Source organism: Bombina bombina, chromosome 3 (genome assembly GCF_027579735.1).
Source record: "Bombina bombina isolate aBomBom1 chromosome 3, aBomBom1.pri, whole genome shotgun sequence".
In the NCBI taxonomy this organism is placed as follows: Eukaryota; Metazoa; Chordata; class Amphibia; order Anura; family Bombinatoridae; genus Bombina; species Bombina bombina.
The window spans coordinates 507,184,061-507,200,293 of NC_069501.1; the positions used below are offsets into that span (position 1 = coordinate 507,184,061).

General features: G+C 37.4%; 1 protein-coding gene across 1 annotated transcript in view; it reads left to right on the plus strand.

Moving 5' to 3' along the window:
* Window positions 1-16,233, plus strand: part of LOC128652409 (cadherin EGF LAG seven-pass G-type receptor 2-like) — a 307,753-nt gene that overhangs the window by 242,478 nt on the left and 49,042 nt on the right. Inside the window, exons 30-32 of the mRNA XM_053705347.1 lie at window positions 9,527-9,606; window positions 11,106-11,232; window positions 11,321-11,437. Coding sequence (XP_053561322.1) covers window positions 9,527-9,606; window positions 11,106-11,232; window positions 11,321-11,437 — 324 coding nt within the window. The remainder of the gene's footprint in view (window positions 1-9,526; window positions 9,607-11,105; window positions 11,233-11,320; window positions 11,438-16,233) is intronic.

The following is a 16,233-nucleotide window of genomic DNA, read 5'->3' on the forward strand; positions in this document are numbered from 1 at the left end:
GCGCCTTATTACAGGTTGTGCAGTCTGGCTAAAATGCTTGCATTACAGCCTATACCGACACGATCCATACCACCATATGAGAGCTGTAGTTATGAATTTTGTGTAACAAAAATGTTTCACGAAACTCATAACTAAATTGTTACAAAGTACACTAACACCCATAAACTACCTATTAACCCCTAATCCGCCACCCTCTGACATCGCCGATACTAAATGAACCTATTAGCCCCTAAACCGCCAGCCCCCCACCTCGCCAACACTATAATAAAGTATTAACCCCTAAACCTCCAGCCCCCCACATCGCAACTTATAAACTAAACCTATTAACCCCTAAACCAACGGCCCCCCACATCGCAAAACACTAAATTAAACTATTAACCCCCTAAACCTAACACCCCCCCTAACTTTAAATTAAAATTACAATATAACTATCTTAAAATAAATAAAAACTTACCTGTGAAATAAAAAAAAAACTAAGTTTAAACTATAAATTAACTACCTAATAAAATAAAAAAAACTACCAATTATAACCAACAACAAACAGAGAACTCCGGCAAACCTCCAGGCGTTTTTAGTAGAAAAGATCCTTTATTGGAGCAGGTTACAAGCTTTAAAAAAGTTAAAACCAAAGTAAGGTCTCACAGCAGGGCAGGTGTCTTACGCATTTCGGCTGTGATTAAGCCTTACTCATAGACATAGCTATTACCCACCAGCTAGTGCTTAAATAGCACAGACTAATTAGCTAACCTTGTCCTGCTGTGACTGTGAATAAATTAAAGAGACAGCAACAATATATGTTAGAAGAGAGATATACATATGACCATGGTATCAGACTAAGGTGCATATTAACAATAAACATTATTTAGGATATTACTCTTTGCATGTTCCCTAATTATAACAACATAAGCACTGCTCCTGCAAATACAGGATATGGTTATACCACAAAATCTCACTGTATACATATAGACAGTGTGGATATAAAGGGGGTTGCAAAAAAAGAACGTAAATCCAACCCCTTTGCTATTCATTCCCATTAATCCGCTATGTACAAAATATAACAACAATATCCAAGAGAAACCCCTTTAGTTTCTTCTTAACTTCTTTATGGAATATTTGTTACATGTATTCAATGTAATATATAATAGGGACGGAAGTAGTCCTGACTAAAGGGTATATCATCAGGTAGGGCTGGTTATACACATATATCTAATTGTCCTCATTCCAATATCATGATAATAAAAAACTGAGTGTATGCATACCGTATATTTTCAATGTATACTTAGGGAATCAGCCCTAGATGTCTTAACTCATAGTTATCATTAATATCTATTTAGCCCATTCTGTCAAGTGAGAGGACTTAAATAAACTGTGCTCACATATGTTACATTGGCACAGTATATGTATGATCATGGTGGATATTTACTAGTATTACTTCCGTTGCCAGAAGTTTATAACATCATAATCTATGTTTAACCCTGCCGGTCTACGGGTTTTTAACTGGAAGATCCAGTATGCCTCTCTGTACAGTAATATTTGTGTCCTATCACCACCCCTGGATGATGGTCTAATGTATTCAATGATCTGCCACTTGAAACTACTCACATTCTGATTGTGCACTTGTATGAAGTGTTGTGTCAAACCAGAGCACTCATTATTTTGTTCAATATTCTTTAAGTGTTCTCTTATACATGTCCGTGCTTCTCTCGTCAAGCACCCAACATACTGCTTGTCACATAGAGAACATTCTACAAGGTACACTGTGTAAGTAGTTCTACAATTGGTCAGATCAAGAATGTTATACATTCTCTGTGTCACTTTGGACTGTAATGTGTGTGTAGTTTTAGCATAGCTACATGCTATGCACTTGCTATAGTGACATTTATAATGTCCCTTCACCTGGAGCCAGCTACTCTCAGTTGTGCAATCCACCTTAAGCATACTGGGTGAGAGGATATTTCCCAATGTGCAGCCTCTTTTGGCCACAAAGTTACAGCCTTGTGAAGTATAGTTCTTCAGACTATCTTCAGCTGACAAAATGGGGAGATGTTTATTGACTATGTCACAAATAGCTCTAAACTGAGGACTATATGTAGTTATAAAGGTGGGTTTCTCCTCACCAAACTTGATAGTATCTTTCCTCTTATAATCGCTGTGTATCATGTCCTCTATAGACATTCTGCTTACTTCTAAATAGGCTCTGTTGATCACTTTGTTCTTATAGCCTCTCTCCCTCAATTGATTTTTGAGTATAGTACTTTATTTCTCAAAATCTGAACTACTCGAGCAGTTCTGTTTGATACGGATAAACTGCCCCTTGGCAATTCCAAAGCCAGTGTGGGGTGGATGATTGCTCCGTGCATGCAAAAGAGCATTTGATGCAATGGGTTTGCGATACAAGGTTGTGTTGATATGACCACTTTGTATATCCCCCATCAGAGTAATGTCTAAATAGGGAATTTCAGTCTGATGATATGTAAATGTGAATTCCAAGTTCACTCTATTATCGTTCAAAAAATGAACAAATTCTTGTGCTTCTATTTGTGTACCTGTCCATACCAACAACAAGTCATATATGTATCTTTTATACACTTTGATACATTTCCTGTAGGGATTTCTCTCTGCATAGACGTGGGACCGCTCCCACCAACCCATAAAAAGGTTGGCGTATGCCGGGGCCACGTCTCTGCAGAAAGAACTCCCCACCAGAGACGTTTGGTCCCACGTCTCTGCAGAAAGAACTCCCCACCAAATTCAAAAACATTATGACTTAGTAGAAACTCAATTACCCTTAGGAGATACTTCTTAAGTCCACTATCATAATTGCTGTACATATTTAATACGATTTCAATGGCTTCTAAACCACATGAATGAGGGATGGCAGAATAAAGCCCAACAACATCTATAGTAAGCCATGAGCAGTTGGCATCCCAAGGCACTTGATCAAGTGTCTGTAACAGATGTTTTGTGTCTCTTATAAAAGAGGGTAACAAATAGACGAAGGGCTGCAGAAGGGTCTCGACCCATCCAGACAGTTTTTCAAACAATGAGCCTATGCCTGATATAATAGGTCTTCCACGCACCTCCTCTAAGGATTTATGTACCTTCGGGAGGTGGTGGAAGATTGAAATAACAGGCCTAGCTACAAAAAGAAAGTCTCTGGTATCTTGCTCGATTATACCCTCCTGCAGGCCGTCGTTCAAAAGATCCCACAGCTGGTTTTGGTAAGCTCCAACCGGGTTCCCCCTCAATTTACTGTACACATTAACATCATAAAGTTGCCTTCTTGCTTCGGCTATATAGTCAAGTTTGTTCATAATAACTATACTGCCCCCCTTATCAGAGTTTTTAATGGTAATATCCTTTCTATCTTTTAGCTGTGTAAGAGCCTGTTGTTGCAGTGTGTTCAAATTAGGGAAAACATGTTTATGATCTTTAGCTAGGTCAGTGAGATCTTCCTCTATTCTGCGGTGGAAAGCTTCTAAGAAGGGTTCACGTTCCCTCGTGGGATAAAAAACTGAGCTAGGTTTATAGCCCCCATGTGTACTTTTAATGTTATGAGAGGTATCAAATGCAAGAGATTCAGAGAGAAGGTCATATAGAGAGAGATAATCACAAGTATCTGCAAAATCTGTAAGATCTGAGGGGTTACCCATATCATTATTGTCAATTTGTTTGACTAGTTGTGTATTATTAAATGTCATACCATCATTCTGACCCTTATCCCAGAAGAACTTTTTCAGGGTTAAGTCTCTAACTAATCTATTAACATCAACTATTGTTTTAAACAAGTCAAAATGGCTTGTGGGTACAAAGCCCAGTCCTAGACTTAATACCTGTTCTTCTGGGGTAATCATTATGTCAGATAAATTGATAATTTTCATATCCTGTATTTGTTGCGGCCCCCTCTTGCTCTCCTGTATCCCTGTCTTCCTCTTCCGCCTCTTCCTCTTTCTCCTCCCCCCTCTCTTTCCTTGATACACACCTGAAAAACCTGCTTCTCATTACTTTTAATACTTGGTTTTACTGGGTGATTTAAAGGTCTTACATCCCCTTCACTATCACTCAGGAATTCTAGTCTTCTGTCATCTAGTAACTGTTCTGTGCTATTTCTTTCTGCACTCATTAATCTCTGTGTGTTCCTAGTAATGATAGGATCAGTCCTAGCAGTACTATTAATCTTTGGTCTAACTATTGGTGTTTCCTCATCTGACAAACCGCTAGAATCCCCTCTAGGGGCTATTTCAGTAGTATCCTCATCAGAGGGTTCTGTGTCACTAAAGGTAACTCTCTTCTCATGTGCTATTATCCCTCAGTCTTTGGCAAGATCTAACACGCCTTTGTCTAGAACTGTTGTGAGTGGAATTATTATACCATACATAGACTCTATTAGTGGCATAGTCAGTGTTGTCTCTATTGAATTTCTTCAATTTTAAATTATCCAGTTCTGTTCTAAATCTATCTACTGTTTCTTGTAGTAGTTTATCTAGATCCTCAAACTTGGGATGATCTGTAAACTGATGTAATTGGGCCTGTATCTTAACAATTTCATCTCTTATATTAGTAAGCTGTGTGGGAGGAACAGCCAATAGAATGCGAGCTCAATCTGATTGGATCAGCCAATCGGATTGAACTTGAATCTGATTGGCTGATTCAATCAGCCAATCAGATTTTTCCTACCTTAATTCCGATTGGCTGATAGAATCCTATCAGCCAATCGGAATTCGAGGGACTCCATCTTGGATGACGTCCCTTAAAGGAACCTTCATTCGTCGTCTAGTCGTCGGGAGAAGAGGATGTTCCGCGCCGGAGGTCTTGAAGATGGAGCCGCTCCTCGTCGGATGGATGAAGATAGAAGATGCCGCTTGGATGAAGACTCTTCTTGCCGGATGGGATGAAGACTTCGGAGCCTCTTCTGGACCTCTTCTTGCCGGATAGGATGAAGACTTCGGACCCTCTTCTGGACGGATCGGTGATACCCGGCGTGGTGAAGATGAGGTAGGAAGATCTTCAGGGCTTAGTGTTAGATTTTTTAAGGGGGATTTGGGTTAGATTAGGGGTATGTGGGTGGTGGGTTGTAATGTGGGGGGGTATTGTATGTTTTTTTACAGGCAAAAGAGCTGTTTTCTTTGGGGCATGCCCCGCAAAAGGCCCTTTTAAGGGCTGGTAAGGTAAAAGAGCTGTAAAATTTTTATTTTAGAATAGGGTAGGGCATTTTTTTATTTTGGTGGGCTTTGTTATTTTTTTAGGGGGCTTAGAGTAGGTGTAATTAGTTTAAAATTCTTGTAATCTTTTTTTTGTTTGTAATTTAGTGTTTGTTTTTTTGTAATTTAGTGGGGGTTTTTTTTTTATTTAGTTTAGTTGATTTCATTGTAGATAATTGTAGGTAGTTTATTTAATTAATTTATTGATAGTGTAGTGTTAGGTTTAATTGTAACTTAGGTTAGGATTTATTTTACTGGTAATTTTGTAATTATTTTAACTAGGTAGCTATTCAATAGTTATTAACTATTTAATAGCTATTGTACCTAGTTAAAATAAATACAAAGTTGCCTGTAAAATATAAATCCTAAAATAGCTACAATATAATTATTATTTATATTGTAGCTATATTAGGGTTTATTTTACAGGTAAGTATTTAGTTTTAAATAGGATTAATTTATTTAATAAGATTTATTCTATTTTGTTAGATTTAAATTATATTTAATTTAGGGGGGTGTTAGTGTTAGGGTTAGATTTAGCTTTAGGGGTTAATACATTTATTATAGTAGCGGCGAGGTCCGGTCGGCAGATTAGGGGTTAATACTTGAAGTTAGGTGTCGGCGATGTTAGGGAGGGCAGATTAGGGGTTAATACTATTTATTATAGGGTTTTTGAGGCGGGAGTGAGGCGGATTAGGGGTTAATACATTTATTATAGTAGCGGTGAGGTCCGGTCGGCAGATTAGGGGTTAATAAGTGTAGATAGGTAGCGGCGACATTGGGGGTCGGCGGTGTTAGGGGCAGCAGATTAGGGGTACATAGGGATAACGTAGGTGGCGGCGGTGTGCGGTCGGCAGATTAGGGGTTAAACAAATTTATTAGAGTGGCGGCGATGTGGGGGGACCTCGGTTTAGGGGTACATAGGTAGTTTATGGGTGTTAGTGTACTTTAGAGCACAGTAGTTAGGAGCTTTATGAACCGGCATTAGCCCATAAAGCTCTTAACTCCTGACTTTTTTCTGCGGCTGGAGTCTTGTCGTTAGAGTTCTAACGCTCACTTCAGCCATGACTCTAAATACCAGCGTTTGAAAGATCCCATTGAAAAGATAGGATACGCAATTGACGTAAGGGGATCTGCGGTATGGAAAAGTCGCGGCTGGAAAGTGAGCGTTAGACCCTTACCTACAAGACTCTAAATACCAGCGGTAGGCCAAAACCAGCGTTAGGACCCCCTAACGCTGGTTTTGACGGCTAACGCAGAACTCTAAATCTAGGCGAGAGTTTGACAGCCATTAAGAACTGTAGGCCCAGAAAGTCTTCCCAATATTTTCTAAAATTATAAACTTTTCTAGTTTGTAGGATAGCTTTTTATAATTATCCCAGGCATTCTTAAAGTCTCCCACATAGTATTTTTTTCATGTGTGGAAGCATTAAGAGAAAAAAAAACTGCAACCTATGTGACAGTGACCTATTTTTTTTTTTTAAATTATGGCATAACTTTAAAATACATGGGGCGCGATCCGATATAGATCGCAGTTTGCGGCGCAAGCGAGGGAACCCGCGTCGCCCGCAGTTTCAGCTCGCAACTCGAGCCATCCAAAAAAACAAACAAACACTAAATCAGCCAATCGGATTGAACTTGAATCTGATTGGCTGATTCAATCAGCCAATCAGATTTTTCTACCTTAATTCCAATTGGCTGATAGAATCCTATCAGCCAATCGGAATTCGGCGGACGCCATCTTGGATGACGTCATTTAAAGGTACCTCATTCGTCGTTCAGTCGTCGGCCGGGATGGATGCTCCGCGGTGGCGGAGCGAAGAAAGAAGATTGAAGATGCCGCCGGAAGGAAGAAGACTTTGCTGCCGCTTGGAGGAAGACGTCGCCGGAGGAAGAATTCTTCTTTGCCGCTTGGAGGAAGACATCGCCAGAGGAAGAATTCTTCTTTGCCGCTTGGAGCAAGACATCGCCCGGATCGGATGAGGAGTTCGGCCCGGTGTGGTGAAGACAAGGTAGGGAGATCTTCAGGGGGGTAGTGTTAGGCTTTTTTAAGGGGGGGTTGGGTGGGTTTAGAATAGGGGTATGTGGGTGGTGGGTTGTAATGGGGGGGGGGTATTGTATATGTTTTTAAATGCAAAAGAGCTGAATTCTTTGGGGCATGCCCCACAAAAGGCCCTTTTAAGGGCTGGTAAGGTAAAGAGCTTTGAACTTTTTTTAATTTAGAATAGGGCAGGGAATTTTTTTTATTTTGGGGGGCTTTATTATTTTATTAGGGGGCTTAGAATAGGTGTAATTATCTTAAAAATCTTGTAATCTTTTTTTTATTTTTTGTAATTTAGTGTTTTGTTTTTTTTTGTAATTTAGTTTAGTTAATTTAATTGTATTTTTAGATAGATATTTGTAGTTTATTTAATTTATTGATAGTGTAGGTGTATTTGTAACTTAGGTTAGGATTTATTTTACAGGTAATTGGGTAATTATTTTAACTAGGTAGATATTAAATAGTTAATAACTATTTAATAGCTATTATACCTAGTTAAAATAATTAACAATTTACCTGTAAAATAAATATTAACCCTAACATAGCTACAATGTAATTATTAATTATATTGTAGCTATCTTAGGGTTTATTTTATAGGTAAGTATTTAGATTTAAATAGGAATATTTTAGTTTATAAATGAATTAGATTAATTTAATATAAATTTAGTTAGAGGTGTTAGGGTTAGATAGAGTTAATATAGTTAATATAAATACTATAGTAACTATATTAACTATATTAACCCTAATATAATTAGGGTTAATATAGTTAATATATATAATGTAATACCTATATTAACTATAATATACTTAGGGTTAATATAGATAACATAGCTGGCGGCGGGGTAGGTAGATTAAATTAGGGGTTAATCATTTTAATAGAGATGGCGGCGGTGTAAGGGGCTTACATTAGGGGTTAATAATAATATAGCTGGCGGCGGTATAGGGGGATTAGATTAGGGGTTAATATTTTTTATATAGGTGGCGGCGGTGTAAGGGGTCAGATTAGGGGATAGATAAGGTAGATGACAGCGGTGTAAGGGGTTCACATTAGGCGATAGATAAGGTAGATGGCGGCGGTTTTAGGGGCTCACAGTAGGGGGTTAGTTTATGTAGATGGCGGCGGGGTCCGGGAGCGGCGGTTTAGGGGTTAATAACTTTATTAGGGATTTCGGGGGGGGGGGGGATCGCGGTTGACAGGTAGATAGACATTGCGCATGCGTTAGGTGTTAGGTTTTATTTAGCAGATCGCGGGTGACAGGTAGATAGACATTGCGCATGCGTTAGGTGTTAGGTTTATTTTCTAGTTAGTTTAGGGAGTTACGGGGCTCCAATAGTCAGCGTAAGGCTTCTTACGGCTGCTTTTTGTGGCGAGGTGAAACTGGAGTAAGATTTCTCCATTTTCGCCACGTAAGTCCTTACGCTGCATATTGGATACCAAACTGCGCTGGTTTGGTATACCTGCCTATAGCCCAAAAAACTACGGGCGACGGCAGAAATATACGGGCGTAACTTCTAGGTTACGCCGTATATAGGATACCAAACCAGCGCAAATATTGGCGTCGCCGGCTTTTGCGGGCGACGATTTTTATCGGATCGACCCCATGTTGTATGTTTGTTGTTTATTTAGTGTAGTTGAAGGTGAAATGTAAGGAAAAGTGACAGATACAGTAGGTGTTGTTTCATCATAAGGTCACATGATTGACTACAACTATAAAGAACAATGACTGAGATCAGGATGTTGCATAATTTTATTGGTTAAAATGTACATGTTCCTCCAAAATGATGTGATCTTGTGTAAATGTTTGTAACGTTTGAGTAGGGGTGGGCAAATGTTTTGCAACATTAGAAAAATGAAACAAATTTGAACATGTTCGTTCGTTTCGAGTTTCGATTGTTTGTACAACATTCTAATATTCGTTTAATGTAATAGTATTTCTAATGCTACCTTTAAATGTAATATTCAAATTATGCAATATTCAAAATAGAAATAGAAACATTCAAATTTATATATTTGTATCTATTATGTATCAGTTTACTAAATTCCCTACCACATGAACTATTGAACTTCTGAATAGTATTTATTAAATCGAATGTTACATTTGAAATGTCGAATGTGGATATTTAATCTAGTTATGAGCATTCGAAAATAAAAGTAAAATTCAAAAAACATAAATAACATTAGATTACAGAATTTTAATGGATTTTCATTCTTAGCAACATTTGTCGAAAACATTCGCATTTGCATCCTTACTTTTGAGGCATCACTTACCCCTGTTGTATTTTACAGAGTGGCCTATTCATTTGTATCCTGGCCGGCCGAGCTTCCTGTGCTGCACGGAGAGATGGATTTCAGAAAAAAGGCGCACCGTGAGTGACTTTGATACACTAGCAATTATTCTTTAACATATTAAAATGTTGTATTTTTTGCATGCAAACGTTAGCTGTCATTTATAACACCTGTAGGCCACAGCTCCCGCCCACCCTCAGTTGATTAAAGGGATATTAAACAGTATGAGATTTGTAAAATAAAATGTTTAATTACGTATAGTTAAAAAAACTCTCTCATAATACGTTCATTATTTATTTTGTCCTGTTTTCCAGTAATATAACCCTGAACATTGTTATTTTTTTAAATTCCACTGAATTTCTATGAAGTGGACGCTGCCACGTCTGAACCTATCTCACTGTCCTGCTGCAAACAATTAGGAACAGATGTAAAACAGACTGATACAAACAACGTTATGTGGGTTTCTACATAGCCATGTTTATACAAACTCTACTTTATCGCCTGGTTTATATATATCTTTCCCTAATTGTTCGCCACAGAAAAATAAAATAGAAAACTAGTTCAAACATGGCGACACCCATTACTTTATAAAATCTAAAGTACTTTATAGGAACTAAACCTTTACACCTACATTATCAATATAATGGTAAAAAATACAGATACATATTATTCTAAGGCTAATTTTTGCTTTGAATACATCATGTATTCAAAGCAAAAATATATTTAATACTGTTTAATATCCCTTTAAATACTCTCAATTTATAAAGCAAATCAGGAAGCTAGAAAGCACCATTTAAAGCAACTTTGCTTTTGTTACAAGGGCATGCTGGTGTATATACAGTATAGACAGTGTATACAGGCTTGTTTTTTTTTATTAAAGTAAATTTAAAAAATTACAATTGATTTCCTAATGGCCATTCAGGGGAAAGGATATAGAAAGTGCTGTGTTAAAATCACTAATTTATTCACATAAAGTACATTTTTTAATGTTTGAAACTTGCTCTCTTAAAGGGATACTAACCCCTAATTTTTTCTTTCATGATTCAGATAGAGCATGCAATTTTAAGCAACTTTCTAATTTACTCCTATTATCAATTTTTCTTTGTTCTCATGTTATCTTGATTTGAAAAAGCAGTAATAAAAGGTTAGGAGCTGACCCATTTTAGTTCAGCACCTTGGTAGAGCTGCTGATTGGTTTGCTACATTTAGCCACAAATCAGCAAGTGTTACCCATGTGCTGAACAAAAAATGGTCTGGCTCTAAAACTTACAGTACTGCTTTTTCGAATCAAGATAGCATGAGAACAAAGAAAAATTGATAATAGGAGTAAAGTAGAAAGGTGCTTAAAATCTCATGCTCTATCTGAATCATGAAATAAAAAAATTGGGTTTAGTGTCCCTTTAAATGGATGACAGAAACATTTATTGTCATCCATTTTCATTAAAAAAAATTAAACATTACAGAGTGAATATAGTTGTCTCTTAAACGACTGAAACAATCTACATTTTCCTCTGCTTGATTAACCTGCACCATATAGAATTGTTCTGTAATATTCTATCCATTTTGTTTTTTTCTGCAGTTCTGCTCTCCATCGATCTGGTTTCCTTCTTTTCATTGTCAGTTTCAGCTGGCTTCTCGCCCTCCTGTCTGTTAACAGTGACCTGCTACTTCTCCACTACTTGTATGCAGGATGCGTCTGTGCACAGGTATAAGGCTGAGTAAAGATGTTTTGAATTGAAAGGTTCTCTTAAAATAGACAAATGTTCATACATTTTCTTTTTTTTGTTCTGGAAGGGGCCACTTATCTTCTTCATCAGCATTATACTCAGTAAAGATGTGCATAAAGCTCTGAAGAAAAGCATCAGCAAGGAATATGAGTCCAGGGTCACCACAAAGTCCACTTTGACCTCGGTAAGGGACCAAGCTGTCTAAATGAATGTCTTTTTCTGTATGCTGCAACACATAATTATCTATTACTTCATTTAATATGCTTGCGCAAAGGCAAGTAAACAGGGATTTGATCACTGCCGACTACTGAATTGTCAGGAATCACTTCACCATATTGTTTTTTTAATAGGCTTTGTTTCTAAAAAATCTTTCTATGTTTACAAACTTACTGTTAGCATTCATGAAAAAGTAATGTACCTTTTTTTTCTTTCTTAAAGGGACATGAAACCCAAAATGTTTCTTTCATGATTCAGACAGACCATAAAATGTTCTAATTTACTTCCTTTATCAAATTGGCTTTGTTCTCATGTTATTCTTTGTTGAAGAGATATCTAGATAGGTAAGTGTGCACTTGTCTGGAGCCCTACATGACAGGAATAGTGCTGTCATCTAGTGCTCCTGCTAATGTATAGCATTCTTGCAAAACTGCTGCCATATAGTGCTGCAGATACGTGCATGGCGCTTCTAATCTTACCTTCCTGCTTTTCAACAAAGGATACTAAGAAAATGAAGAAAAAAAGATAATAGAAGTATATTAGGACGTTGTTAAAAACTGCATGCTCTATATGATGTGATCTGAATGTTGGAATTCATATCCCTTTAAAATGGTGATAGCCCATGAGACATTACTTGTGGGCTGTAAGAGCCTCCCCTGTATGAGAAGGCAAAACACCCCTAACAATTCTAGAGCTTGGCTTCTCCCCACCTAGCGCACCTTCCCACTCAGCCTCCGTTACAGAGAAGGTGAAACTTTTGAAGTGCTGCAGTGGTTTATAAGAAGATTGATAGAGGTTCTCTACCTTATCTAAGATCTATTATCCCCAGCAGGGGCGCCTGCTAGGACAGAGGGGTGACACTCGTTCAGCCAGGCAAATGTGTAGAAGTCAAAGGCCCTATATTCAAAAAGGGATTTATCTGCCAGTTAGGAAGTCTGCAGTGTGCGGCAACTTGTAAAATACTTGCAATGTGATTGCACTTTCACAGATGGACCACTTTACTCTGATGCTGTCTGTAAAGCTGTTAAAAGGAGAGTGTTTAGGTTTATGCACCTTCCTGGAATCAGAGGAATTCTCCCTGTCTATCTAACTCGGTAGTCATAGGACCAGATGGTATACTATTTATTTCAGACACTTTAAAGCACTTTGACAGATTGAGTTTGTAATGTACTCATTTGTAAGCTGACCAGAAGACACCAGGAGATGGAACCAATTTTTCTAATGGCCACAGAGGACATGGTATGTGAACCTGATAGAGCTGTGACAACAGATCTTGCCTGGTGGAAGAATCCTCTGAGGGTGTGTGCCCTCAGAGGATTCTTCCTCGAGGCAAGATCTGTTGTTCCAGTGTCCATTACATATTCTAGACCTGCAATCTCTAGATTCAACACCATGTTGTTTGATGTCTGATTTTATCTAACAATGATCTTTCAGACATTGCGATTGACAAATCTACCAAAAGGAGTGATATACCTATTTAACTTGGGGCCACAAAATAGTGTAATGATGGAAGTAATTTAGGATTCCTACAGTTTTGGAGTTTCTCCAGGATGGTTTATCTGCTTACTCCTTGAAGAGCTAGATTTCTGTATTATTTGGTAGTGTCACTGGAAATTTGCTAAGCTTCCAGACATTTAGACTTTTGTTCAGGCTTTTTATTATGGTTAGGCCAGTGGTTCAGCCAGTGACTCCACCAAGGAGTCTTAATTTGATGTTGTTAGTTCTTCAATAACAACCCTTTAAACCTAGGCATTCTTTGGGCTTGCTGTTTTTTGTCCTGGAAGGTGAGGATAGACTTGTTCTTTCAGCCCAGGGAAGTCTCTTCATATCCAATTAATCTGGTTTGTAGTTCCATCACTTTGCTCAGACTCTAAGTTTTTAGAACATTAACTAAGTTGTTAGAGCATTAAATTGTTGAGATGATGGAATCATTTTGCCTTTCATGCACATTTTTTGTACATTTATCTGGGCTAATACAATTACTGAAGTAGCTTGGCCCAAAGCCATGATTAGGAAGGCTCATCTGGGGATGGGCAAGTCACTGCCTGGAAAGATTGCAGCTCATTCTAACATAGTAACATAAGAGATGAGGTAAAAAAAAGAAAAAGACAGAAGTCCATTGAGTTCAACCTATACAAATCTCAATATACTTACAAAAAAGCTCCAGCTTTAATTAATCTCATTAAAACAGATGACCCATTTTACTCAAGCAATCATATCCCTGAATTCTGTTTCTAACCAGAAATGTATTTAAACCATTTTTAATGTATCTAAGGTGGAAATCATTACCTAAGGAGGTAGTAAATGCAAATGCATTTACTAGCTCCTTATACACAATTTTATTGCTCGTACAGTGAAAAACTTTACGCTGCTGGAGATTAAATCTTCTTTCCTCCAGCCTTAAATTGTGACCTCTTGTCCTAAACAATTTTCTTGGAATAAAAAGAGCTTCTGCCATCTCTGTATATAGGCCTTGAATATATTTATATAAAGTAAACATGTCATCTCTCAAGCACCTTTTTTTCTAGAGAAAACAGAACTAGTTTGGCTAACCTCCCTTTATAGCTTAAATTCCCCATTCCCCTTATTTGTTTTGTGGCCCTTTTCTGAAGTCTGCAAGTGTTTTTTTGAGAATGGTCCCCAGAACTGCACTCCATAATCAAGGTGAGGCCTTACCAGGGATTTATATAGTGACAGAATTATGCTTTCCTCCCTTGCATCAATGCCTCTTTTAATACATGCTAGTATCTTATTAGCCTTAGAAGCCACTACCCTGCATTGTGCGCCCATTTTTAGCTTGTTATTTATAAGTGCTACCAAATCCCTTTCCTCCTTTATTTTGTTAAGTCTAGTCCCATTTAAATAATAGGTTGCATGCTCATTTTTACTTCCAAACTATAGAACCTTACATTTTCCAGTATTACATTTTATTTTACAATTACCTGCCCATTCTTCTAATTTTTGCAGATACCCTTGTAACGCTAGTTCATCCTGCTTTGACCTAATGACCTTACACAACTTTGTATCATCTGCAAAAATAGAGATGTTGCTCCAAGTTAGGGTTGCACCAATACTGATACCAAGTATTTGCATGAGTATTTGTACTCGTGCAAATGCACCGATACTTAAACCGATACCTCCACTTCCTACCCATATGCTATCTTGTGGCGTTTTTTCAAACTGCACGTTCTCATTTCATTTTAAACTGGAGTGGAGACTAAACTAAAAATTGTTTACTACTGTTCTGCAAATACAAATTGCTGTTATTTGTATTATTGTAGGAGAGATCACTGTACCTCGTTCAGACAAATCCCTGAAGTACTGGGCAGTTAATAAACAGATTTCCAGCTCTGGCTAAAATGGGCCAAAAATATCTTTCTGCCCCATGCAGTAGTGTGGAAAGTTCAACTTAGAGTCAAACCTCCATACAAATGTCAGATTGATGTTATATAACAGCCCTACAACCCAATTGCATAACCCCTTTAAATTTAATATTTTATTGTAATATTTTTTATTTATTAACATGTTCAGTGAACTTTGTGACAAATAAAACTGTTTTATTATTTCATAATGTCTTTTGAATTACAGTCCTTTATAATTATAAAGAAATAATCTCAAATAATTAGTCTGTATTGTGCTTGGTAAACTGTCAGTTGACATAAAAAAAAAAGTATCGGTAATTGGTATCGGCGAGTATTTGAAAACAAGTATCGGTACTTGTACTCGGTCATAAAAAAATGTTATCGGTGCAACCCTACTCCAAGTCATTAAAGGGATAGTCTGCACCAGAATATTTATTGTTTTAAAAGATAGATAGTCCCTTTATTACCCATTCCCTAGTTTTGCATAACCAACACAGTTATATTAATACAGTTTTTACCTCAGTGATTACCTTGTATCTAAGCCTCTGCAGACTGCCCCCTTATCTCAGTGCTTTTTACAGACTTGCATTTTAGCCAATCAGTGCGTGAGCACAGTGTTATCTATATGAAACACATGAACTAACACCCTCTAGTGGTGAGAAACTGTCAAAATGCCCTGAGATGAGAGGCGGCCTTCAAGGGCTTAGAAATTAGAATATGAACTTCCTAGGTTTAGCTTTCAACTAAGAATACCAAGAGAACAAAGAAAAATTAGTAATAGATGTACATTTGAAAATTGTTTCAAATTACACGCCCTATCTGAATAATGAAAGTTTGTTTTGGACTAGACTGTCCCTTTAATAAAAATATTAAAACGAACTGGGACCAGTACTGATCCCTGGGAGACTCCACTGATTACCTTTGTCCAATCTGAGTATGATCCATTTACTACTACTCGTTGCTCCCTGTCTTTTATCCAGTTATTTATCCATGAGCTAACATTTTCAGCTATTCCCAGTACCTTAATTTTGTGCATTAATCTCTCATGTGGCACTGTATCAAATGCCTTTGCAAAATCCAAGTTTATCAGATCAGCTGATTCCCCTTTATCTATATTTATACTTACTTTCTCGTAGAGGAAGTAGAAATGACACCTTTTTCTAAAACACAGTTTTACATCCCATACTGTTGATCTTCTTCTTTCTAAACAAAAACCAAACCAAAATAAACAAACTTCACGTCATACACACTTTTCCCCTAATGCCCCAGCTCAATTGTATGCAGGACAATATTAATTTACATGTGTGAAAGTAACCTTTCAATTTCCAAAAGAATAGCACAACTTGTAAATGAATTAGTATTCGCACAAGCAATAAACATATTAGTATTCATTTACAAGTTG